The sequence below is a fragment of the Lepidochelys olivacea genome (genome assembly GCF_965140295.1).
Source record: "Lepidochelys olivacea isolate rLepOli2 genome assembly, chromosome: 8".
Lineage (NCBI taxonomy): Eukaryota > Metazoa > Chordata > Testudines > Cheloniidae > Lepidochelys > Lepidochelys olivacea.
In genome coordinates, this window is record NC_140418.1 from 49,537,546 (window position 1) to 49,564,329 (window position 26,784).

Genomic DNA, 26,784 nt, shown 5'->3' on the forward strand with positions numbered 1-26,784 from the left:
TAAATGAAGTAGGATCAAAGGCTAAAACAGCAGAATAACAAGTTAAGAATTACTTAGACAAGTTTGATGTCTTCAAGTCGACAGGGCCTGAGGAAATACATCCTCAAACACTTAAGGAACTGACTGAAGAGATCTCTGAGCCATTAGCAATTACCTTTGAGAACTTGTGGAGGATGGGAGAGATACCTGAGGACTGAAAAAGGGCAAATATAATACCTATATATAAACTCTTCGGGTAGCCCTCAATGCGAGGATGATGTCTGCCAAGGGGGTTCATTGTTGAGTTTCTAAGTGGCTGAGGAGCCCAATTCATGCTGTGACATTACACTCCATATTCTGTATGGAAACGTGCTTATGATATGGATATGGCATAACTGAGAGATACTTTATGCAAGATGGCTCATTTACGATATCATTGGAAAGGTTATGATTTACTGAATGTGATAATCCACTGATGGCCCATTAGTAAAGACAATGAACTGTGAAAGAGCTTAGTCTTCCTGTGGACGCTCCAGACAGCTTGCGAGTAATGGCAGCTATCACCCTGCAGAGACATGCGTCTGAGTCACCTGGTACTGGGACTTCTCTTCCTCCTTTCCCCCTCTCCCCCCCCCCCCCCCCGCCCTTGGAATGTCAGTGTTTTTCCACTGGAAGACAAAGGGTTGTCACCATACACAAAAACTATAGAAGACGGGGGAGTGACATCATTGTGGTTCTCCTCTGCCACCCCGCTCAAAGAGACACTGGGAATCACCTGGAAGCAAGAACTGAACCCGGGAGAGAGGAGTTGAGCCCAGGAAGCGTGTCTAGCCTGTGAGTAATAATACCTGAAGTTACAAGCTGCAGGCCAGTGCAGCACGTTTTCAAGGATCTCTGTAATCTGCCTGAAACAACATTTAAGGTGAGAAATGACTATTTGTAGTCAATTTCTTTAGTGACTCAAGCTTAGTTTTTGTGTTTTGTTTTATTTGCTTAATAATCTGCTTTATTCTGCTTGCTATCCCTTATAACCACTTAAAATCAGCCTTTTATAATTAATAAATTTGTTTTGTTTATTATTAAACCCAGTTTGTGCAATTTTTAACTGGGGAGGGGACACGAAAAGGTTCATATCTCTCTTCATATTGAGGAAGACGGCAAATTTTTATGAGCGTGCACTGTGCAGATTGTTTTATACAGTGCAAGACAATATACCTTTAGGTCTGCACTCTCAGGAAGGTGGGCACCTAAATGCTGAGGCAAGTCCCTTAAACTGAGTCTTCCCAGAGCTAATCTGAGTGTCTGTGTTTTTCTGCAGGTGGGTGTGGCCCTGCCTGTGTACGTGCTAGAAGAGGTTTAAGAGCCTGGCTCAGCAAGAGGGGCCAATGCTAGCAGAACAGGCGGGCTCAGTGGTATCTCAGCACATCAGGTGGCACCCTGAAGTGGGGCAACTCGTCACACATGCCCTGCAGATTTTCCCACAGAAGTGACAGGTGTAATCTTGGAGGAGACATAGTTGTTGACTGGACAGTTGTGCCCTTTCTTTCCTCCTTTGTCACTTCTCTGTCTCATGAGCACATCTCTTCTCCTCAAAATGAGCTGTGGCTTGGTCTATAGTGTGGTGCCACTGTGTTCTGTTCTGCGCCGAGTTTGTTGGGTTGATACCTTCCTTTTTAAGATATACTTTCAGTATGTCTTTGAAGCACTTCCACTGCCCTCTGTGAGCGCCTTCTTCCTTGACTTAACTGAGAGAAGATTACTTGCTTCGGGAGGAGAGTGTCAGACATACGTACACAGTGGACAGCCCAACAGAGTTGATGTTTTGTGACCTGCACTTCTATACTGCTGATGTTGGCTGCAGAGAGCACGCTGATGTTGGTGTGTCAGTCTTCCCAGCTGACCCTGAGAATCCTCCTGAGGCAGTGGTGCTGGAACCTTTCCAGCTGCTTGAGATGTCGTCTGTAGGTTTCCCAGGTCTCACACCCATAGAGAGAGGTGGGGATGACAACTGCCTTGTAAACCAAGATCTTGGGGCCTGTTAGCAGATCCCTATCGCTGAAGACTCATTTTAGTAGTCTTCCAAAGGATGTGCTGGCACAGCAGATCCTTTATTCAATTTCTGGGTCAGTGCTGGCTGTTTGGGAGAGGTGGCTACCAAGGTATGGAAAATGGTTCACATTTTCCAGGAGTTCTCTGCCGATGGTGATTTGTGGAGTACAAAGAGTAGTCTGTGCAGATGAGGGCTGATAGAGTACCTTGGTTTTCCTGATGTTGAGAGGGAGACCCAGGCTGTGATAGGCATCTGCAAAAAGATTTAGGGTGTAGGTCAGCCTCTGTGTGTGCGAGAATGATGCAGTCATCTGCATACTGATCAGTGATGCTAATTCTCGTGATCTTAGATTTTATTTGGAGATTGAGGAGGTGCCCATCCTTACAATACTCAATCCCGATTCCATCAGGAAGGTGGTTGCGGATCACGGCAAGGCAGTGGAGAAGAGTGTTGGAGCAATGACAGCCCTGATTGACACCAGTGTGAATGATGAATGGTTTCGTCTCTGAGCTGTTGCACAGAATGGTGGCAGTCACTCCATCATAGAGTAGTCATATGATGGAAATGAATTTCTGTGGGCAGCCAAACCTGCACAGCACCTTCCATAGGGCATTGCGGATAGGGAAAAGCGGCTTACCCATTGTTACAGTATTCACAAAAGGGGAGAAATCTTTGTGTGGGAACTATTGCCTTCCTCTCCATCGCAAGAAAGATCCTTGCCTGGATCCTACTAAACCACCTCCTCCACCTCCCTGAATCACAATGTGGTTTCAGGCTATCCCAAGGCACAACTGACATGATCTTTGTGGCTTGACTGATTCAGGAGAAGTGCAGAGAGCAACACCAGGAACTGTTCATGGCATTCATCAACCTAACCAACGCCTTTGTCTAGATCTATAAAAAAGGGAATAAGGACAACCCAGGGAATTGTAGACCAGTCAGCTTAACTTCGATACCCGGAAAGATAATGGAGCAAATAATCACACAAGCAATTTGTAGGCACCTAGACGAAAATAAGGAATAATAAGGGAGAGGGGAGCCCTAGGCTTCCACCCAGCTAGCTTGGGAACTCCAGAGATGTCAGGCTCTCCCCTCTCTCAGGAGCAGTAAGTAGAGGATACCACCCCCCCCGACCCAAAAGCTGGAAATTGCAGACAGTAGTGGTCCCTGCTCCTCCAGGCCAGCTAAGGACTGCAGATGCTGGACCTTCCCTTCCTCAGACCACTGGGAGATGTGACAGTGACTTTGGCCCCCTTTCTACCTCCTGTTGAGTGCCAGAACCAATGACCCTTTCCATCTCCCCCAGTAACTGGGGCTCTTGCTCATACAGACCCCTGCATCAGGAGCCTGCTTCTTCCCCAGGCTGCTCTTGTTGTTACCTCAAGGAGGAACCAGGAGGCTCCCTCTCCTCTGGACTGTTGACTTTGGCTGCTCTCTGGCCCTCCAGCCTTGCTGAGAGTACTGGCAGGGCTCTCTGAGCAATGGAAGGGTGCCCCTTAAACATTGGCATAGTGCCCTCCTAGAATAGTTTGGTCTGCCCCAGTGAGTGCTGCTCCTACCTCTGCTTCAGGCTCTGTGCAGACATGATTGCATTAGTTGCACTCAGGGTCATGTTTTCAAGCTCTTATTCACACTTGTAACAGAATAACTGGCCCTTTATATGAAATCGGTCTCAATTATTCTGTTCTAGTCCAGGTGCACGCTAGTGGGAGACAGCCCAAAGTCAAGCGAGAGCTCAGAACCCAGAGTTGAGAAAGGGAGTGAGTCCAGCGAAAAAGCTCATAAGAAGAGCAGGACTAGGTTGAGAGCTTTAGCAAGGGGATGTCGTTGAAGGAGGGAGAGTTCACTGGTGAACAGTGGAGCCAAATCAGGCTGGTGAAGCAGAAGGCAGGAAGTAAATTGGGGGAGTCACCTACAGACTTCTCTAGGTTAGAGAGCTATGCCCAGAGATGGCTGGAGAGGGCTGAAGGCTGCAAGCAGAGGAGGGAGATGCCTGTTGGCTCTCTGAGCCAGAGAGCTGAAGCCGAAGGGCCAGAGCAGGCTGAATCCTGGTGAATGATTAACTTGCTGGTGTCTCCATGTAAGATCTAGAGCCAGACCTGAGAATGAAGCAGGGCAGAGAAGAACCATAGCTAGTGGGGTTGGGGCAAGGCATCGTGTGAGACACCAGAGCCGTACCTGGGGGAGGTGTGGTGAGAGATGTTCAGAGCTGTATGTGGTGTGTTGGGATTTGAAAGAATGAATGTGCTGTTCTGACTGTGCTGGGGAAATCTGAATTGTGTTGGTGTGGGACCTTTTGTAATAAATTAACCCCGATAATAGCTATTTATACTTGGAAAACTTGTTTGGAATTACTGGGGACTCTGGAAGAAACAGGAAACTGAGGCTAGTGCGCTGGCCTGCTTCAGGTACACCTGCCAGGCATACACCGCTTTATCACATATGGTGGAGAATATGGACAGGCGATCGGTGCCTGGAAGAGGGAAATCGAGGCTGTGGGCTGTTCAGGCCGCAAAGGGGCACCTAGGAGACAGCCACCTGATGACAGTACCATAAGGGCTAGAAACATAATTTAAAAAAAACAAACCTCAGAACTCAGTCTGATAGCATCACATGTCTCTGCAAGCCAGGGCCCTGGGAATGTGCCTATTGTGCCTATATCTAATCTGGTCCTGAGTTGGTTACACAGTACAAGAGCCTTGTCAAGTTTTACAAGAACTGTTTTTAAAAGTTAATGAACTTGCTTATAAGAGAGATGATTTTATGAAAACCTTCAGTGCTGAAAGCAATGGCTTGGCAGCTTTTTATTAGAGAGAGTCTTTTAACAGATACTGTGCACTCCTGCTGCTCTCCTAATGTGAAAACAGGAGACATTTGAAGAATGCTGCTGTTTAATAGCGCCAGGAAAGGGTCTCTGTTTTCTGCAATAGGAGAGTCGAAAGCTGGAGAGGAGAGAGTTTCTCTGTGCCCCAGTGAAATGAGAAATGATCAGAGCCGTCAGATAAGAAGGAAGTCTTAAAAGCTCACTGCCATGTTTTAATGGAACTGTCCGTTCTTGTTTCTTCTCTTAATCTCTTCAGAATAGAAGGAAATCAGGAAAACTTGAAGATTTTTCTGTTGCAGCACATTTGTGTGATGAAATTAAGACTCTAAAAATGAACTTGTAAGGCTGAAGATGGTGATGAGAAAAGAACCAGCAGTTACTGGCTATATAAGACTCATTTGGGGGCTTCAGATTGGCTAGTCTTTTATAGATCAAGTGTTTTCTAAAAAGAGTTTTTATTTCTTGCACTCTTGCACTTTTGTAAATGTTATGAAAATTAGAGCTATTTTTGGAGAGTTCATTCTCTGTGTCACCGGGTATAATGGAATAGTGCTGGTGACCTACTTCCATGCCTACACATCTAATTAAAACACTACGCTATAGGGATACAAAGCAATTGGCAGAAATAGTCTTCTCAGTTTTTTGGTTTGGAGTATCTGCACTGCACAATTTAATTTGAGGCATGTTGTTTTTTCTCATTTTCTGATTAAAACAGCTCCTATTTGATGTAGAAACAACTGCTGTGACTTTTTAATAGGAAGAATCAAATATGTTGCAGAGAAATCAATATCCCAGTTTGTCTAGGTTAACAACCTTATTGTACAAAGAACCAAACAAAAATAAATGCAGCACTCACCTGTTTCTGCAAACATGGTTGTGTTTTATTCTTCTTCGAGTGATTGTTCATGTGTATTCTACAATAAGTGTGCGTGCTTGTCATGTGCACCGGTGCTGGAAGTTTTTCCCCTAGCAGTACCCATAGCGGGGAGCGCCCCCCACGACCCCTGCAGTGGTGCCTGCCTGCCGTGGTATAAGGGGAGCTGCACTCTCAGTTCCTTCTTCCCACCAGTGAAGGTGCGTTGGAAGTACTCTGCTCCAGCTTTGCTGTAGCTCGTCCCCAGAGCTGTTCGTTCGTTCGGTATTAGTACCTGTAGTTAGTTAGCTGTTTAGTTAGTCGGTGAGCCCGGGCCAGGGCATGCCCCGTACCCCGGGGTTTAAGTCGCGCAGCTCTTGTAGGCGTCCTATGCCAAGAAGTGACCCGCACACAGACTGTTTGCAGTGTTTGGGAGAAACCCATATCAGCGAAAGGTGCAAGATTTGCAAGTCGTTTAAGCCTTGGACCAAAAGAGAAAGGGACATTAGGCTCCGGGCTATCCTGATGGAGTCGGCGCTGACCCCAACTCTGGCACGCTGCTCGAACCGGTACCTGGCATCGCTACACGGCGTCCTTCTGGTGCCATCGACCAGTCGGCACTGCTTCCCATCCACGAGGCATGCCAAGAGGGCCAGAAAGACTCCCTCTTCACAGCGGCACTGAGGAAAGTCTGGAACAGAGGCTAGGCCCATGTCGGGCAGTCCTCAGTCCCCACTGGGCCTCCGACTCGCATTGAGTGGAGTAGCCCGGCCCCTTCGGAACAGGCCTCTCTGGATGCCATCCACGCCTGAAGCCCTCCAGCCAGCCTGGGATGTTATGTCCATGCTGGCGCCCAGAGCGCTGCCGATGTCGGCCCCATGCTCCAGAGGCAAGCCACCTCTAGCATCTCCGCAGTCGCCTCTGGCTCGGTACCGGTCTTGGTCAAGGGAACTTTCACGATGCCGTTCACTGCCCAGCGACCATTTGGGGCAGAGTCCAAGGGGATCGACGCCGACCAGACTGTCTGGCTGGTTTTCGTCGGGCCGGGACTCTCAGCACCGCTCATCCTCAAGGAGTGAATATTGATGGGACTGCGGAAGGCGTCACCAAGAGTCCTCGTCTCAGAGGGGGTACTGCAGTCGGTCATGGCACAGTCGTTGATGCTGTTCCCGCTCTGACTCCTGCTCCAAGTCTCTACCAAGACATCACGGCCCCGGGCGTCGATCACAGGCATCTCGCTGTCGTGGGTCCGCCCGTCGAGGCTGTTCACAGAGCAGCTGTTACCATCGGTACCAGTTCTCCACTTCAAGATTGCAGTCCTGTGGCCTATATAGATCCCGGCACCGCCGCTCCTCCCGGTCCAGAGACAGCAGTAGATATTACGCCAGCCCGGCCTCCATTCGTAGCCGTCCTTCGAAGGGCCAGGCCAGCCAACTCGAACAGCCGGCTCCGCTGGTACCACAGCAGGTGTAGTGGCACTGAGCATCGTTGCCAGCCCAATGGTACCAGTGGGCACCATGGACTCCGGTGCAGCCCCCGATGGGAGCTCGCTCGGTGGCCAGAGCTTCGGAAGCACTGTCGGCCTCCCTCTCCAGACCCTCGAGAAAGGAGTTGGTGGGACATATGTCCTCGGCACCGTGCCCAGAGTCCGACCAGGTGGTGGACCCTCCGGTGCCAGCTGATACCCAGAGCACTGCACCGGCCTCCTTGCCCTGCCTGGAGGAGGCGATTGCAGCCCCATCCTCCTCCACCCCGCAGGAGGACATCAGGGCCCATCAAGAACTCTTAAAGAGGGTGGCAGCAAGCCTCCACCTCCAGGCAGAGGAGATGGAGGAGCCTTCCGATTCCCTGTTTAACGTGCTGTCCCTGTCGGCACTGGGTAGGGTAGTCTTGCCCCTCCATGAAGAGGTGGCTAAGATTTCAAATGCCCTGTGGCAAATACCGGCCTCGTTGGCTCCCATCTCTAAGAAGGCGGAACGCAAGTATTTTGTACCCACTACGGGGCATGAGTACTTGTATACCCACCCAGCGCCCAACTCCCTGGTGGTCGAGTCGGTCAACCACAGGGAACAGCAGAGTCAGCCAGCTCCGACCCCAAAGAACAAGAACTCTTGGAAACTGGACTCTTTCGGAAGGAAAATTTATTCATCTTTGAGCTTCCAGTTACAAGTGGCAAACCATCAGGCTCTCCTGGGCTGGTACGAATTCAATCTGTGGGACTCCCTGCCCAAGTTTGAGGACTCCCTCCTGGAGCACGATAGAAAGGAGTTCAGGGCACTAGTGGAGGAAAGGGCAGCAGCTGCTAGGGCGTCCCTGCAGGCAGCCTCGGATGCTGCAGACATGGCCACACAATTCATGGCCTCTGTGGCGTCCATGAGACGTGCGTCATGGCTCCTGCTCTCTGGGCTGTCCAGCGTTGCATGGTCTTCCATTCAGGATCTCCTGTTTGACGGGAAAGCTCTGTTTGCGGCGGAAACGGATACAAGGCTGCATGGTATGAAAGACTTCCGCACGACCCTCCAGACTCTGGGCCTCTATGTCCCAGCTCCGGCAAAACCTAAGTTCAAGCCGCAGCAGACTCCCGCCCAGGCCACCCTCCCAAAGTATGAGGCTGCCCATAAGAAGCAGCGGGACTATTAAGAGATGCCCTCAGAGGCAGTCTCAGTGTGCCCCCCAGCCTGGGTCCTCCAAGGGCAAGCAGCCAGGGAAAAGGTGCTTTTGACAGGACACTCAGGGGCACCCTGCCAGTCCTCATCAGGGATCCACCCCCAATAAAGCTCCCCTTCTCCAACTGGTTGTGTGCTTTCCTCCCAGAATGGTCACGGCTAACCTCGGACCGATGGGTCCTCAACACCATCCCCGGGGTTACACCCTCCAGTTCACTTCCTCCCTGCCCAACTACCACCCGCCTCCATCCCTCTTGGGGGACCCCTCGCAAGAAGCTCTGCTCGAGCAGGAGGTGGGGCGGCTCCTAGGAGTAGGAGCAATACAAGCGGTGCCTGAGGAGTTCATGGGCAAGGGGTATTACTCCCGTTATTTCCTTGTCCCGAAGGCCAAAGAGGGGCTCAGGCCCATCCTGGACCTGCGAGGTCTGAACCAGTACATGGTGAAACTCAAATTCCGCATGGTTTCCCTGGCCTCCATCATCTCCTCCCTTCGTGGTGGGACAGAATCACTACCAATTCACGGTCCTCCCATTTGGTCTGTCCACTGCCCCCAGGGTGTTGACAAAATGAATGTTGGTGGTAGCGGCCTACCTCAGACAGTGGGGGGTCCAGATATTTCCCTATCTGGACGATTGGCTTGTCAAGGGCACCTCCCGGTTGCAGGTGAGGGATCACATGGCACTCCTCCTGTCCACATGCACCACCTTGAGCCTGTTGGTAAACAACACCAAGTCCACATTAGTCCCAGTCGAACGCATGGAGTTTATCGGGGCGCCCCTGGATGCAGCGTCGGCCAGGGCCTCTCTCCTGCCAGACAGATTCGAGACCCTGAAAGGTCTCATCAACTCGGTCACAAGGTTCCCGGTGACAACAGCCAGGGTTTGCCTGCAGCTCTTGGGTCACATGTCAGCGTGCACGTATGTGGTCCGTCACGCCAGACTCAGGATGAGGCCCCTCCAGCTCTGGTTGGCCTCGAAGTTCTCCCAGGCCATGAACAGGATGGACAAGGTCCTCACCGTGCCAGACTCTGTGATCACCTCCCTACGGTGGTGGTCCGCCCCAAACAACATGCTCCAAGGGGTCCCGTTCAGGGACAGGGACCCATCATCAGATCTAGTGTCCGATGTGTTGGACCTGGGTTGGGGGCCCATGTGGGGAAATTTCAGACCCAAGGCCTGTGGTCAGCTCAAGACCTGACCCTACATATAAATGTCAAGTTGCTCAGGGCGGTGCGGCTGGCATTTATGGCCTTCCGCTCGCACCTGGAGGGCAAGGTAGTCAGGGTCCTCATGGACAACACGGCCTCCATGGCCTATATCAACAGGCCATGTGGGGCCTGATCCTCTGCCACGAAGCCCTCAGGCTGTGGGATAGCCCAGAACGAGAGTTCAGATTGCTTGAGCAGGGACTTTTCCTCGCAACATGGGAGGTCCCTCCACCTGGAGTGGCCCACCGGCTCTTCCGAAGGTGGGGAACTCCCCAGGTGGACCTATTTGCGACTCAGCAGAACCGGTGATGCCCCCGCTTCTGCTCCAGTGGGGGCTTGGGGAGGGGCGCTGTCTCTGATGCCTTTATCCTGTCCTGGTTAGGCTGGCTTCTCTACGCCTTTCCCCCGTTCCCTCTAATCAGCAGGGTCCTGGAGAAGATAAAGACGGACAAGGCCCAGGTCCTCCTGATTGCCCCGGCATTGCCCAGGCAGCATTGGTACGGGACCCTCACAGGCCTGGGGGTAGCTCCGCTGTGGCAGTTGCCGCTCCGCCCAGACCTGCTCTCTCAGGACCAGGGCTGCCTCCTCCATCCCAGCCTAGCGGCTCTTTACCCTACGGCGTGGCTGCTCAGTGGTTAGGTGGAGAGGAAAGGACATGCTCAGAACAGGTTCAGCATGTCCTCCTCGAAAGTAGACGGCCCTCCACTCGCTGCACTTATTTGGCGAAGTGGTCCCGGTTTTCTAGATGGGCGGTGGACCAGGGTGTCTCCCCTGTGGCCGCCCCGATCCAGCTTATTCTTGATTACCTCCTCCACCTGAGGGCCCAGGGCCTGGTGCCCTCGTCAGTAAAGGTGCACCTGGCAGCCATATTGGCCTTCCATCCACTGGTGCAAGGGCACATGGTATTTTCCCATGCTATGATTGGCCTGTTCCTTAAGGGTTTGGACAGTCTTTTTCCGTATTCTAGACCCCCGGTCCCGCAGTGGGACCTAAACCTGGTGTTGGCTTGTCTCACGGGGTCCCCATTTGAAGCACTGGCCATGTGCTTCTGCTCTCACCTCTCATGGAAGGTAGCCTTCCTGGTTGCAATCATGTCGGCCAGGCGAGTCTCGGAACTCAGGGCCCTGACTTCTGAGCTGCTGCACACGGTGTTCTATAAGGACAAGTCCAGCTCCGCCCACACTCCGCATTCCTCCTGAGGGTGGTCTCCGCCTACCACATGGGTCAGGACATTTTTCTACCACTTCTCTTCCCCAAGCCTCACGTGTCCAGTGAGGAGTGCCGTCTCCATAAGCTCGATGTGCGGCGGGCTCTGGCTTTCCACCTCGAGTGGACCAAGCCGTTCAGAAAGTTCTCGCAACTGTTCGTCACCTCAGCTGAGCACACAAGGGGCCAGCCGATTTCCACTCAGCAGCTTTCCAATCCTTTCGTGCATCCATTCCTGTTATGAGCTGGCTGGTGTCCCCCCGCCACCCATTGTGAGGGCACACTCGACTTGGGTGCAGGCCTCGTTGGCTGCCTTCGTGCCCCCCCGTTTCCATCCAGGACATTTGTAGGGCCGCCACGTGGTCTTCGGTTCACACATTCACCTCGCACTATACAATCGTCCCCCAAACCAGGGATGACGCCGGGTTCGGCAGGGCTGTCCTCCATCCTGGGAACTTGTGAACTCCTACCCGCCTCCAACAGATATAGTTTAGAATCACCTATTGTGGAATACACATGAGCAATCACTCGAAGAAGAAAAGACGGTTACCTTTTCCGTAACTGGTGTTCTTTGAGATGTGTTGCTCACATCTATTCCACATCCTGCCCTCCTTCCACTCTGTCGGAGTTGTCCGGCAGGAAGGAACTGAGGGTGGGGGGAGCGTGTAGCTCCCCTTATACAACACCAGGCAGGCGCCGCTCCAGGGGTCGCTTCCCCCCACGGGTACTGCTAGGAAAAAAACTTCCGGCACTGGTGCACGTGGTGAGCATGCACACTTATTGTGGAATAGACATGAGCAACACATCTCGAAGAACACCAGTTACGGAAAAGGTAACTCTTTTTCACAGGCTCAAAGCGGGTGTCAATGTTTCCAATAAAAACTGAGGCACTGGAGGAGGGTCCACGTCATTTGTGACATGGCACCTTTCATTGCTGACGCTTTCTCTTTTTGCTCATCTAGTTTATAGTTTATTCTGAATCCTAACTATGCTTGTGGAAATGGGGATGAATTATTCAGCACAGCAGTTGGTTGGTTTACAATGGAATAACAATCCCATTGCAGCAATTGACAATGTCTTCGGGTGTTTGGGCCTCAAAGAGAGAATTACAAGCTGTTTTTCTGGCGCAGCTAGTACTCTTCATGCCCAAAGTACTTTCCTTTGGACTCTCTTAGCTATAGGAGATAATGTAGTGGAAACGCTGTATTGATTCGTGCTATCATGACATGTAACTTTTATAGCATGATGTGCCTATTTTGACGGTTTGCTCTTTGGCTCACCCTTCAGTGTGGCAAAGCTGCTCCATAATGCTATCCAGTTGGTTTCTCCTTTGTTTATCCTTCAAACCTCTTTCCTGATTCACTCCAATACAGTGTCCTCTCCTTCAGTGCTCTCTTCTTTATATGCACCGTGACAGGGTCGGGCCAGAGGGCTATAGGAGAGTAAGAGAAGGCAGATATATTAGCCCCAGGCTAAGTAGGTCCCTTTTCCCTGGTAAGGTTCCAGAACAATTAGGAACCTTTTGGAGACAAGACAGGCTGATTAGAACACCTGCAGCCAATTAAGAAGCTGCTAGAATCAATTAAGGCAGGCTAATCAGGGCACCTGGGTTTTAAAAAGGAGATCACTTCAATCTGTGGTGTGCGTGAGAGGAGCTGGGAGCAAGAGGCACGAGGAGCTGAGAGTGAGAACGTGGACTGTTGGAGGACTGAGGTGTACCATCATTATCAGACACCTGGAGGAAGATCCTATGGTGAGGATAAAGAAGGTGTTGAGAGGAGGCCATGGGGAAGTAGCCCAGGGAGTTGTAGCTGTCGCACAGCTGTTCGAGGAGGCACTCTAGACAGCTGCATTCCACAGGGCCCTGGGCTGGAACCCAGAGTAGAGGGCAGGCCCGGGTTCCCCCCAAATCCTCCCAACTCCTGGTCAGACACAGGAGGAATCGACCTGGACTGTGAATTCAGAAAGCGGCCAAGTTGAGGGCTGCCGTGAAGCTCCAAAGCAAGCAAATCCGCCAATAAGCGCAAGACCCACCAAGTAGAGCAGGAACTTTGTCATAGCACGTATCCTTACTGTGACGCTGGACATCCCTGTGTTCACACCCTATACACTACTGCAATAATGTTTGGACAAAATATGCCTTGGGAGGTATCATGTGAAAGTTAATAACACGCTGGTTATTAATATCACTGTAAAATGCATGGTTTAATGCTATATATGAAGTTATGAATTCCCTTTCTTTGATGTTACTAAGACCACACAGCCTAGCCTAGGTAAAGGTGATAAACAAGTGTGTCCTAGACAAAGGAATGTGGGTTTATCTCAATTTGTAAATTAGCCATAAACAAAGCTGTCAAGCTAAACTGGTGCGGGTTATCCTGATCCTGAATTCAAGAGACGGAGAATTACCATGGGTCCTGTACCCCAGAGAGACAAAGGAGACTGAATCTCCAGGAGGCCTTCCTGATTTTTTTAGACAAAGACAATCCTTTTGGGGATAGAAGGGAGAGACTCCATCTTTATCCTTCACCTTAGGAGACAAAGGAACCAAGCGATTTGAACTCTGTGATAGGACCTGGCCAGTAAAAATTGGAAAGGAGACTGAGTTAGAGAAACCATCTTGAAAAAAGACTATCATTCTAGATTCAGTTTTAGTCTTTTAAATGCATGTTTTCACTATTTGCTTGTAACCATCTCTACCTTTATCCTTTTTACTTGGTATCACTTAATCAATGCTCTTGCTTTCATTATGAATCATCAGTGGTGTGTAAGATCTGTACAGTGTGTGCTTCTAGAAAGCTAACATGTTGGAATGTTTTACTGTGTCTGTAAAGGCAGCAAACCTAACACTTTTTTGGTGAGGGTCCAGTGAGAGGGGCTGGTCCCTGCAGTAGGGTGATTTGGGGCTAGAAGGGTACTCAGGTCTGTCTGCCAGGAGTAGTAACCAGATTGGGCAAAGCCAGCGTGAGGCTTGTGTCCTGCTGGCAGGCGGTTGGGGTCAGAGCTCTGGACCAAAGCTGCACAGCCACAAGACACCCTGGGCTACAAGGCAGTTGGTGACTGCAGGACTGGCCTTAGGGAAAATGGTGCCTTGGATGAACTTTATTTTGCCATCCTTGGTGCTCACAGGCACATCTCCCCCATAGTTCCTGGTCCCCATGGGTTCCCAGGGCTTCCCCCCACCATCGCCTGCAGGAAGGGCTGCAGAAGGAGGCTTTTATGAGCCCAGCCATATGCCCCCTGACAACTGTGCCCATGGGAAGGGGGGACCCAGAAGTTGACCCTCTGGCTCCAGAGGGGGGAGGCCTGCTGGCTCCGCAGGTCAAACCCTGGTGCCTGCACCTCCCTGCCAGGCTGGCAGCCCCAGACGGCATCGCCCACCCTCTGCACGGCTGGTCAGGCCTGCCAGTTTGCAGCACTTGGATGGCGTGTTCCCACCCGCCCCGAACATGGTGCCCTGGGCGTTCGCCCACCTTGCCCATCCCTAAGGCTGGCCATGGCTGACCCAATCCCTTAGTGGCCTGGGTGAATCCCAAAACATCACACTTGCAACTTTCTTAATGGTCTCTCCAGTGTTCCCCATAAGTTACAGTGTGAAAAGTTGCTGCCTTCATTTCTGTTGCCAGTCAGGGGGCAGGCCTGACTCCTACAGCAGCCTGTTGTGCCAGCCCGTGGAGATGCTTAAAGCACACACCGTATCAGTTTAAGGATTTTTTTTTAAGTGTAATTTTAGTTTTTTTAGGATTGAAAAGCAATTGTGTAAACATTTTCTTGTTGCAAGCAAAAACAAATTTGTAATATTATCTTGTCCTCTTCAACATACATATTAATAAGACTCTCCCTCTGTGCATCAGCTAGGAAAGAGTAATGCTGTTCTCACATATGAATTTTCTGCTGAGACTGCACCTGTTAAAAGGTCAGGTTTGTGAAGCTACAGTGCTGGAAAGAAAATAAATGATTTATTGTGCTTGGAGGCCTGCCTGAAGAGATTGGAAATATTTCTTCATTCTCCTGGTCTCAGATTGTAGTTACAGCTCTGCATGAGGCTTATTGTGTGAAACTGAAATGCCTTGCAGTGGGTACTTCATAAATGGATTAAATAATTCAATAATCATAGCTCTATGTAAACACAGTGGTGTGGGAGGGTGTATTATGTGATGTAGCCAAGATATCCCAGCTTGTTAGATAAAATAGTAGGAATACTGTTATTCTGCAACCTGGACATACAATTAGCTGTTCAACTGATTTGGGTGCAGAGTTGTAAATTACTGTACAACCAACATTATTAAGAGACCAAACATGAAGTAAATAACTTCCTAACCTCTCAGCGCTATAAGCTGTTAAATGAGAGACCCAGCTCCAAGCTCAGGTGGAACCTTGGGATAGTCACACTGCTGCCTGGGGACTGAAGACAGTTCCAGGGGTGATGCTCCCAAGGCTCCAGCAGACGATGTTACAGCGTGCACAGTCTGTTTGAATACGCTAGCCGTTGGTGATAGAGCAGTGTTGCTTTTTCTGTGCAATATGCTTTCTCCTGCAACCCAATTATGAGAGCAACATACAGATTCTTGCTGTGGGCAGAGCAGAAGGAAGAAGAGAGGTGAATTATATGAGGGTCAGAAAAGGCAGTTCAAAGCAAAGAGAGGTGAAAACCCTACTGCTCCCACTTTGACACTGCTTTAGGTGGGAGCCTGCCTGTGTATAAGAAAATGGCAAGGAGCTCAGATTCTTATATAAGACCCACTGTTGCACAGAAAAAAGAAACTTAATTCAAAATCAGCCCCTGGAAGTACGGTGTCATTGAAGTGCAGTGTAATTCTGTTAATACAAGTATAATCTAAAGCCAGTTCTGTTAGAGTAAAACTTTGGTAATATAAAGGTTTAATTCCTTCATCACACATTGTTGGCATATCCCTCAGACCATCCTTAGAAATATGGAACTGACACAAAAATAGATAATAAAAAGCTAGCTGGGATTGCAGTAGTCCTGCAAACCTGCTGTTGACTCTCAGTCTGTGGGTATCCTTTGCATTCAATGTGCTTGGTGCTTACTCATGGGAGAGAGAGCCTGCTGTGGTGTTCACCAGTGACCCTGGCAGATGAGAGAAAGATGCTGTTACCCAATTCTAAGGAAGCTCCATCCATGACTTTTGCCAGAAAGAGGGTAGTTCTGTTGTGTGCCTATACTGGTGTGAAGATGGGGGTAAATGCGAGCTCTGGAAAAAATGCAGATCTTCCCAGAGCTGAAGCTATAGAAGGATATTTGAATGTCATCTATTGTAGTTTAGTGTGACTGACTCGCTGTGTTTAAGGCAAATTGGCAATATGATTGTAATTTCACATTTCCTAGTTAGTATGTTGAAGTTTAATGGGTTCTGAGTACAATGGAACCTTGGGAGATCTGAGCTATCATGTCTGAATCAATTTTCTTGATTGGGAAGGCAAAGTAATCAAAGTCCATCTCACTTTGGAGCTTTGAGATGCATTCCTTAGCCTGCTTTCATGTTAGTGACATCATCCACAGTAGCAGCAGAATCACAGAAATCTGAGGGTTTAAGTTCAGGCCAGAAGTCTTTCTGTTCACCTTTGAAATGAATATATTTCTAATTTTTAAGTCTACTTAATTCTGTTAAGGGCTAGGATCTCAATCAATTTTCTATGACAGTTTTTTTAAAGAGCATTTCTGTTGACCCTAGACTTCTGCATTCTTCTATTTGGATCAGCAGACTACTCCATATCAGAAGTGTTATTTTAGGAGGCTGTGTCGATCCCAAAAGGTGCTATAGGTGTTGTGATAACTTGAAAAATCCCTTACAAGTTCTAGAAGACTGATAGCCGTTATAAAGAAGCTTATTGATCGTGTAGAGGTGGCTCAGTTTCTGTTTGTTATTAATGAGTTGAACAAGATTGCCCAGTAGAGACTTACAGCCTGTCTGTTTTAATTTAAAAAACTCCTATATCATTGTGGGGGGGAGGGGAAGGTGCAGGAATCTCACTCTTCACTTACAACAGTAAGCAAAGATTTCTGAGAGCAGTCAGAGCAGAATACTAGCATAAAAGTTTGCTAAATTGTCCCAGGTCATTAAAGGACAAATCCTGTTCCTATTCAAGTAAATTATAAAAGTCTCATTGACTTCACTGGGAGCATGATTTTGTCTTAAGAGGTCTGGAAAAACAACCTTGGTGCTCCTAAAAGGATGTTGCCTTGAAAAATTGCTGTGGATGGTCTTGTTAGTTGCATAATATTGTGATGGTCCCTGTAGGTAGCACCCTTATTGTTGAGGGTAAATTGATGAAATAAAGCTTGTTGTGATGCTCTGCAATGTAAAGTTTTACAAGTTACTGAACAAAAAACAACTGAAACAAAAGAACAAGAACAACAACAAAAAACCAAAACAAAACCTTGTATTTTGAAATATCCTAAATATGAAGCTTGAAAAATCCGCTCACCTAGGATGAGTATGAAACTTTCCTGGGCAAATGGTATTAATTTCTCCAGAATCAAATATTTCATTTAAGAAAAAAATCTCTAAGCCCTCATGATTGTGTCTTTGGGACCTGGCAGCACAAGTCTCTTTTACCCTGGCTAGAAGGCTTAATGCTCAAACTAGCAGCTGCCTAATCCTGCCTAAATATGACTGCCTGTCATTTCTTTAATTGATCACTAGTCACTACCAAAGTTTTTAATCTTTTCCGTACTATTTACACGTGTCATGAACTCGTGGTTTTGATATCTTGTGGCAGTGAGTTCCAAGAGTGTATCAAGAATTTAAAAGGGGTTAGACATTTATGTGAACAGTAAGAACATACAGTTACATAAGAGAAGATTTTAAAAATTACAAGGGATATATATCCGTATGCTTCAGAGTATAAGCCAACCTCTAACTTCCTGAGGTTAGGCAGAAACTCCCCCGATGGGCATGTTACTCCATAATTATCCATTTTGTGGTTTTTTGCACCTTCCTCTGAAGCATCTGGTAGGATACTGAAATAGAGGAAACATTAGTCTGATCTGTTATCACAGTTTTATGTTTCTATCTACAAGTTCTGTGCCATGAAATGAAAATCTGATGATGAAAATGGAACATTTACCTCACGAATACTTCCTGTTTTATGTATCAGGATGTGCTAACAATAATTTAATTGATGTAGAACATACCTGTTTTAAAATCTCTTTGAACTAGTTAGCTGTTGCTATTTTTAAACCAATTAACTATTACGTAATTATTGCCGACCACAGATAGAACCCTCTGTAATGTCTATCCCTTGTTATTAGTTTTGTATTACTGTTTAAAATAGAAATAGAAATTAAAAATAGAAATATTTTTTCTTCAAAATGTGAAAAAATAGTGAATGTTGTTATAATGCTGAAAATAAATGACTGACTATTGCTTTGGGTATTTGCTACTGAATGGCACTGCCCTTTAAAAGGCAGATATGAAACAACTTTTGGAAGTACTAAATAAATAAGGGATTAAGTACCCACAAACTGGTAGACATGTGGGAATTCAGATGAAAAAAACATGTTCCCTTATTGCTTTTTCTTAATTAACACTCTATTTTTTAAACGAATCCTGGCACTGGTTAGGACATGTCCAGAATCCATTCCATTTTAACTCTTAATTAAAAAAACATTTTATATTGATCCAGTGCTTGGGGTTAGTAGACCAGGAGACCAATTTTAATTACACACTTACCCAAACTAGCATCCATTTACTAGACTGACAGGTCCTGACAGTTATTAAGCATTATGGAGTTCTCCTACCTTGTAACCTCAGCAGCTAAATTTGTCAAAATTAGTAATCAGGTTTCAGTTTTAGTATTATGTTGTTTAAGTAAATCTGTTTCCTTATCTAACTGAGGATGTGAATCTCTGTGCATTTGAGCAGATGATAAAAAGAATGGATCTGGGCTGTTGTGGTCTCCGTTCTGGTTACTCTCTTGGTTACAACCAAAAGATTAGTAAACCATATAGATAAAAAGATATTATCTGTGTGCCACAGCTAGTTTCCAGCAAGGGTAGCTATAAATGCAGAAGAAAATATGAGTGCATGAGACTCCCTAACCCATCCACTGAGATACTGTGTGATAGACCCAGATGGTTTTGATTTCATATGCCACAATGTATAAATGAGACTGGAAACCCCTGATTTGGAAGATTTAATCATGATATTTAAAAGCAATTATTTCCTTTCCTTGTAGCTGGTTGCTTCAGATGAGTAAGAGCAAGCATGGTTGTTTTTCAGACCACATTGATATTTTAAGAACCTGTCATCTTGCCTGGAGCTACAACCGTGAGAAACGTGCTAGTGAGTGTGACACATGACATTGTGGGCAATAGTGATGACATTTCTGAAATGAGGAATACTATATTAGCTGCCCCTTTGGTACCAACACAGCCCCTTTATTTGCTGCTGTGTACGTCGTTAACACCCAGAGCCCACCTCAGATTGCGCTACAGTTGTTGCCAGCCTCAGTGCCAAAATGGAAGCAGTTAATTCAACAAATATTTTGCAGATCAAATGCTTTGTTAGAACTCATGACAAATCTGTTACTCTCACTGAAGATGGTCAATATCAAATTTATTTAATTTTCAACAGTAGCAAAGAACAGTTTCTGGATATTTTCTTTGAGATGCAAGTTCGCTTTTGTTGAAATTCCCATAATATTTCAGTGTTTTGTGCTTTTATTGGGCAAGCACTAGGAGCTGTGGGAGAGCCATGAATTTCACAATTGAAATATGGACCAGCAGTAAAAGAATCTGATATGTATTTTAATGCTCTTTAGCTCCTCCACCATCATCCACTGTAAGCACTGCAACAAGACCCCAACGAAGATGCACTACATGAAAGTTTTATATGGGGGGCCTTGCAATAAAAATCTGCCAAAAGAACGCGAAACAAAACTGGAAATGGCTTTCCTCCCCGGGACTGAGAAAAGGGTTCATTGCTACTGACTGCACTTGTTGATGGCAACTTCACACACAGCATCTTTTGCACTTTTTACTTCAGAGGGGCTCCAGAAGAACAGAAAATACAGAATTTGGTTTCTGTGAAAACATTGTGGGTTATATTGGTAATTCTCCCAATGCTGTAATATCCTTTTTGATACAAATGCAAGGGAAAGGTTATCCAAAAAAATCTGATCCAAGATGTGACTACAATGTATAATTCTATCTTCCATGTGTTACCACGCCTTTCAAAAAGCTGCGCATGAATATTGCCTACACTATCCTATTCCCACACTATCCAGTCTATCCCCAGCTAAGTAGAATTTGCAACCTTGTCTCATCTGAGACTTAGAAACAAAACACTTATGTAGGGTCCCAATTGAAACCATTATCTTACAGGATCAGATGTTCGGGAGGGTGTCGAGACTGTTTTGTGATTCGCACTGATGGCAGGGGAGACATACCCTATGGCTCTTGCTATTTGTGTCATATTAAAATTAAATTTATTATTTGGGGTAGGACTATGTCGGTTTTATTTTGTGAGGTACTATCATGTTTCTGGGTGTTCAAAATGTAATATCTCCCAAAGAAGAAAAAACTTCCTAAAAACCCACTTTCAGCTGAAGCAAAGCGCAAAATTTTAACAGAGAATCAGAGACAGATGTTGAAAATTTCTTTTTTATTAGTCTTGTGTTTATCCTGTACTTTATCTCTGTAGCAGATCATTTGTGTACAGAAGGCAATGCATCACTTACATTGATGGTTTAATGAATGTTTTGTGGGTGTGGATTTGTTTTAAAATTACAATACATGTTTTACTTGTTTTGGAGATGCAACAACATAATCAAAGCAACATTTGGGACATTAGTTATTTGGATGACCTGGATGAATAGGGCTATAATAAAACTATTGCTGCGTGTCATTAATTGTACCCTTAGGAATACAGGCGACATGAAACTTCCATGTGAATTATATCACTAGGTTACTCATGGTACTCAATTGCTCATAACATATCTGTAGAATTTATGGCTGAAGAGCTTGATTCTTCACAGGAAGTGTGAGGGCTAGGCAGGGAGCTGTTTGCAGCTCCCTGATTCAGAAATGCCCAGCTTCAGCACAAGTTAGAGCTACAAAGGTGCAATGCTAACCTCATGATTGGCATACGATCTCTCAGGAACCGTACACCAGTGGAGGATAAGGTGAAGCAATTTTTCTCCAGTTTCAGCTTTTTTTCGTAGTCTCTAGTTGTTATGGTTGTGAAGAAACTTTTCAAAACTTGAGCTGAAATGCAACTGATGTGATGTCTGTCTGAGCTTTCAGAGAGCTTGAAATGAAAGCTCTGAGATCTGAACAGAGCCATTCATTTCAGTGAGTTCCAGTTCAGATGTTGATGATATTTTCTTTTTGTGTCTACAGTAACTGTTTCACTGCTTTTCAAAGCATGTAGGAAAGGAGAGTAGGTATCATTATTAAGATCTACAAAATAAAAATATAAGGACATAGATCAAATTGTATTTTAAAGCCCTTTAATTAAAATTCTAAAATATTGGTAGATTTTTAACAATGCCAGGATGGCTTGAAAGGAGGTGCAGTTGGTTTCATTTCCTGAAGGGAAGCTTTCAAATGTTTGGAAAACATTGTCTTAAGCCTCATTCCTATGATGTCACCTGAAATCCTCCGTGGAATTACAACCTTGTTATCTGCAGTTGAGTATTATTATTCCTTTTCAGTATGCTAATAAGGCAGAGACAGCTGTCTTATAGAGAAAATTTCCGTTTCAAATTACCCTTGGTGGTTTTCTTCTTAACACCCTCAGGGCCCAGAATTTTATCATGTAACAGTTGGTCTGGCTTTTTTAAAGGTAACTGTTCTAATTCTCCTCTCATATCAATTTTACACTGATGTAACGCTATTGATTTCAGTGGTATTACTGCTGATTCACACTGGTTTAAGTGGGAGGAGAATAAGGCCCAACATTTTCAGCACCTCGGCAAATATACAGTGTCAGTAAAGGACAAACAGTGATCTATACATGTTTTATTTAATGCACATTAAGCCTACACCAAAGTGGTTAGAATTCCATGCACTTCAGTGCCTCTAGCTCCAGAATATCATATGATCTGAATACTGCATTAGTTAAACTGCATTATGTGACAAGAGATACATGGATTTTAAATATTCAATAAAGAAATTAAACTTGCCTTTATTTTTTTCTAGGCATACTCTGTTTATGATGAAGAAATTGGCTATTGTCAGGGACAGTCCTTCCTTGCTGCGGTGTTGCTGCTGCATGTGAGTAAATTACAAAGTGAAAGCTCTGACATGATGAAGCTGAAACCGTTTAAAAAATTTTAGTACTGTAACTTGGTGTCAGTCAAATATTCACCAATCCTAGTTTTTCTGTCCATTTTTTCCTTCCCTGTGGAATCCTTTTAGCCTGATGCCAAGAGAGAGTACATGTGGCTTATACCTCTACAAATGTGTGATTCATCTACAAATAAGAATATGAACTACTCGACTATGAAATTGCAGGGCTACTAACTGTAGTAGGTAACCTATTGCTTAAATCAGCCTCTGTACCAGATGATTGGGGGATAGCTAATGTAACTCCAATTTTTAAAAAAGGCTCCAGAGGTGATCCCGGCAATTACAGGCCAGTAAGCCTAACTTCAGTACCAGGCAAATTGGTTGAAACTAAAGTAAAGAACAAATTTTTCAGACACACAGATGAACACGATACATTGGGGAAGAGTCAACGCAGCTTTTGTAGAGGGAAATCATGCCTTGCCAATCAGTTAGAATTCTTTGATGGTGTCAACAAGCATGTGGACAAGGGTGACCCAGTGGATATAGTGTACTTGAACTTTCAGAAAGCCTTTCACAAGATCCCTCCCAAAGGATCTGAAGCAAAGTAAGCAGTCATGGGATAAGAGGGAAGGTCCTCTCATGGCTCAGTAACTGGTTAAAAGATAGGTCAGTTTTCACAATGGAAAGCACTAAACAGTGGGGTCCCCTAGGGATCTGTACTGGGACCAGTGCTGTTCAACGTGTTCATAAATAGGGCCCGACCAAATTCACAGTCCATTCTGGTTAATTTCACAGTCATAGGATTTTAAAAATCGTAAATTTCTTGATTTCAGATATTTAAATTTGAAATGTCATGGTGTTGGAACTGTAGGGGTCCTGATTCAAAAAGGAGTTCCGGGTAGGGGGGCAGTCTCAAGATTATTGTAGGGGGGCTTTGCAGTACTGCTACCCCTACTTCTGAACTGTTGCTCGCAGCAGTGCGGCTGTCAGAGCTGGGCAGGCAGAGAGCAGCAGCTGTTGGCTGGGAGCCCAGCTCTGAAGGCACAGCTGCTGCCAGCAGCAGCACAGAAGTAAGGATAGCATGGTATGGTATTGCTACTGTTACTTCTGCGCAGCTACCTTCAGAGCTGGGTCCTTGGTCAGCTACTGTTACTTCTGCGCAGCTACCTTCAGAGCTGGGTCCTTGGTCAGCAGCTGTTACTCTCTGGCCGCCCAGCTCTGAAGGCAGCAGCGCAGAAGTAATGGGGGCATGCTATGGCATTGCCACCCTTACTTCTGCACTGCTGCTGGTGGGGCACTGCCCTCAGAGCTGGGCGCCCAGCCGACAGCTGCCGTTCTTCCGCCGCCCAGCTCTGAAGGCAGCGCAGAAGTAAGGGTGGCAATACTGCAACTTCCCTAAAATAACTTTATGACCCCTTGCAACTCCCTTTTGGGTCAGGACCCCCAATTTGAGAAATGCTGGTCTCCCCTGTGAAATCTATATAGCATTGGTAAAAGCACACAAAAGACCAGATGTCATGGAGGGAGACCAGAAAGCACAGTCTGTGATGCTTTTTTCATGGCAGTGAATTTGGTAGGACCCTATTCATAAATGATTTGGAAAGAGGGGTGAAAAGTGAGGTGGCAAAGTTTGCAGGCAGTACTAAATTACTCAAGATCATTAAGCCCAAAGCTGACAGTGAAGAGTTACAAAGGGTACATGGGTAGATCACAGGATCTCACTAAGCCGAGTGACTAGGCAACAAAATAGCAGATGAAATTCAATGTTAATAAATCAATAATGCTCATTGCCAGACATAATCCCAACTATACATACAAAGTGATGGGGGGTCTATATTAGCTGTTACCAGTCAAGAATGATCTTGAGTAGTTCTCTGAAATGTGCAGCAGCAGTCAAAAAGGCTAACAGGATGTTAGGAACTATTCGGAAATGGATAGACAATAAAACAGAAAATATCATAAAACCACTATATAAATCCATGGTACATCCACACTTGAATACTTTGTGCAGTTCAGGTCATCCCATCTCAAAAACGATATTAGAATTCAAAAAGGTGCAGAAAAGGGCAACAAAAATGATTAGGGGTATGGAACAGCTCCTATATGAGGACAGATTAAAAAGACTGGGACTGTTCAATTTAGGAGAGAAACAATTAAGGGGGGGGATATGATAGTGGTCTGTAAAATCATGAATGGTGTGGTGAAAGAGAATAAGCAAGTTTTATTTATCCCTTCACATAATACAAAACTGGGTTCATCTAATGAAATTAGCAAGCGGCAGGTTTAAAACAAACAGAAAGAAGTACTTCTTCACACAACATATAGTCAACCTGTAGAACTTTTTGCCAGGGGATGTTGTGAAGGCCAAAAGTATGACCGGGGGTTCAAAAAAGAATTAGATAGGTCCATCAATGGCTATTAGCCAAGATAGTCAGGGATGCAACCCTATGCTCCGAGTGTCCCTAGCCTCTGAAGCTGGGACTGGATGACAGGGTATTGAACACAGGATAATTGCCCTGTTCTGTTCATTTCCTCTGAAGATTCTGGCATTAACCACCGTCAGAAGACAGGGTACTGGGCTAGATAGGTGGACCGTTGGTCTGACCCATTATAGCCATTCTTATGTTCTTAAGAAGCCATTAGGCAGGAATAATTAGGTTTTGTTATAATAGAAGCTGTTACGTATTTTGTCGTGGTCAGTTTTTATTTGATGGTTAAGGATACTTTTTTGGATAATTTGTGTGCCAAATTCTGAAGTTTTTAATGGATTTTCATTTCATTTTTAACCTAGTCCTCACCAGGCAAACTCTTATTGAAGTTAGTGGGAGCTTATCTGAGGGTGGGATTCTCCCCCAAATGCAGCATAAGTGCCATTGACTTTCAATAGGTCTTGTGCTCCCAAGTCACTTGAGCACTTTTGAAATCTCCTCATGAGCAAAAACTGAATAAAGGATTTGACCCATTCATTGAAAGACACACTTGGCATACTTGATTGTTAATTTGTATTGTCATCTTTCATTTCCAAGATACTAGAACAGTTGAAAAATACGAGATATTTACAACCTGCTAAACAAATGTATTGATACATCTACGGAGTTAAGAAATGGGATATTGTGAAGAGCATTTTAAAAAAACAGTTATGCAGGCTGTTGCTTGTTTTCAGTGCCAGGCTTTTGTTGGTAACATCACATTAATCAATATCAGAATTTATTGCCATTTAGAGTACGGTTCTTTACAAGACCCCTAAAGATTTATCCCTAACACAGACAGCCCAAGAGGAAAGAAGTTACTAAGTAAAATGTCTAAAAGAAAAATTCAGACTGTTTTAGGCATAAGTATTATCTTCTTAAAAGGCAACTATGACATCTTGAAGATATAAGGAGCTGATAACCCAGTAAGAGCATTGTGGAGAGACGATTGTCTCTTTATAGACACAATTGAAACTAGAACCACATTCCCCCTCCCCCCGCCATATATTCCAAAATCAAACATTCCAGAGATATTTTACTTGGCATTTCTTACCCAACAGTAGACTTTTTTTTAAGTTTAGTTCAGATAAGATGAGCTATTTGTGGAGACACAGGTGTTCAAAAATGAATAAGCTGCCAAGTTCCAAATATGATTAATTTTTGTTTGGCTCCCTTTATCTCCAAATGTATGATGTTACACTGGCATTACTACGCAGAATTGCCTTTGAGTGTTTTTAGAGTTTGTGATGAAATTTGAAAGATATTTCTAGGAACCTTCAAATGGCAATCACACCCATCTTAATATGCCTTTATAATACGTACATTCATAATAAGAAATGAAACTGAAATGATCAGAGAAGGGGAGGAAGCAAATTCTTGCTGATGTAGCTTAGGAGCTCAGGTGGGGGAGAGGTAGAAGATCACATCCTTCAAGCCCCTAGCTCCCCCAGATTGTCCATGCCCAACCAGTTAATTGTCCTGAATACTTACTAACTCTGTTCTGAACCTCTCTAAGACTTATTAATCTCTACATGGTCCCATCATTTTCAGGCCCTATTTATTCTTCTGGGATAGGGGGTGCTTTTTCCTTCTCCTGCAGTTGTCTTCTAGGGGTGGATGGGTAGCCTGAACCTCCATCTTGAGTCTTCATAGTTTTCCTGTGCTGGAGAAATACCCACCAAAATATGAGCCAAGATTTCACAATCACAGGGAACCATTTGTCTCCAGCTGTCACAGGACTCACAATATTTTGTGTGCTTCTTGAAGCCCAGCTCTTGCATTCTTGTGAAATTGTGGGAATCTTAGCTCTCATTATTAACAAACTGGTAAATTTTTAGCAATCATGTTTGGAAAAGGGGCTCAAAAACCAAAGCAAATTAAAAGAAACCAAAATTTATTATTTTTTAAAATCTCATTGGCTTAACAATAATCTCATAAATTTTGGGGATTGATTCATGATTTTGGACTCTTGGGATTGGTAATACTGGGGAAATCCCTGTTCCCTGATAGTAAAGTCTCCATGGCCTCTCCCTGTAAAAGACTTGGCCTTACAACAAACTAACAATCCCTTCTTACTCCTTGTAGGTATGTCTTCATTGCAAAAGAAGATCTATTCTTAACTTGGGTTAAAATACTCGTGAAGACAGTGCAGTTTGGCAGCTTGAGTTCAACCCCAGGTTCCCTTATAGGTTTAAACTTCACCTGCTAACCCAAGTTAAAACCTGAGTTACTATGTCTTCACTGCTATTTTAACCTGAGTTAAGAACTCATCTT

The 26,784-nt window shown here is 45.6% G+C and overlaps 1 protein-coding gene across 2 annotated transcripts in view; it reads left to right on the forward strand.

Moving 5' to 3' along the window:
• The window catches only part of RABGAP1L (RAB GTPase activating protein 1 like), a 528,106-nt gene that overhangs the window by 332,170 nt on the left and 169,152 nt on the right, over positions 1-26,784 (forward strand). For both annotated transcript variants that reach the window (XM_084635917.1, XM_084635918.1), the window contains exon 15: positions 21,953-22,027. In XM_084635917.1, coding sequence (XP_084492043.1) covers positions 21,953-22,027 — 75 coding nt within the window. The remainder of the gene's footprint in view (positions 1-21,952; positions 22,028-26,784) is intronic.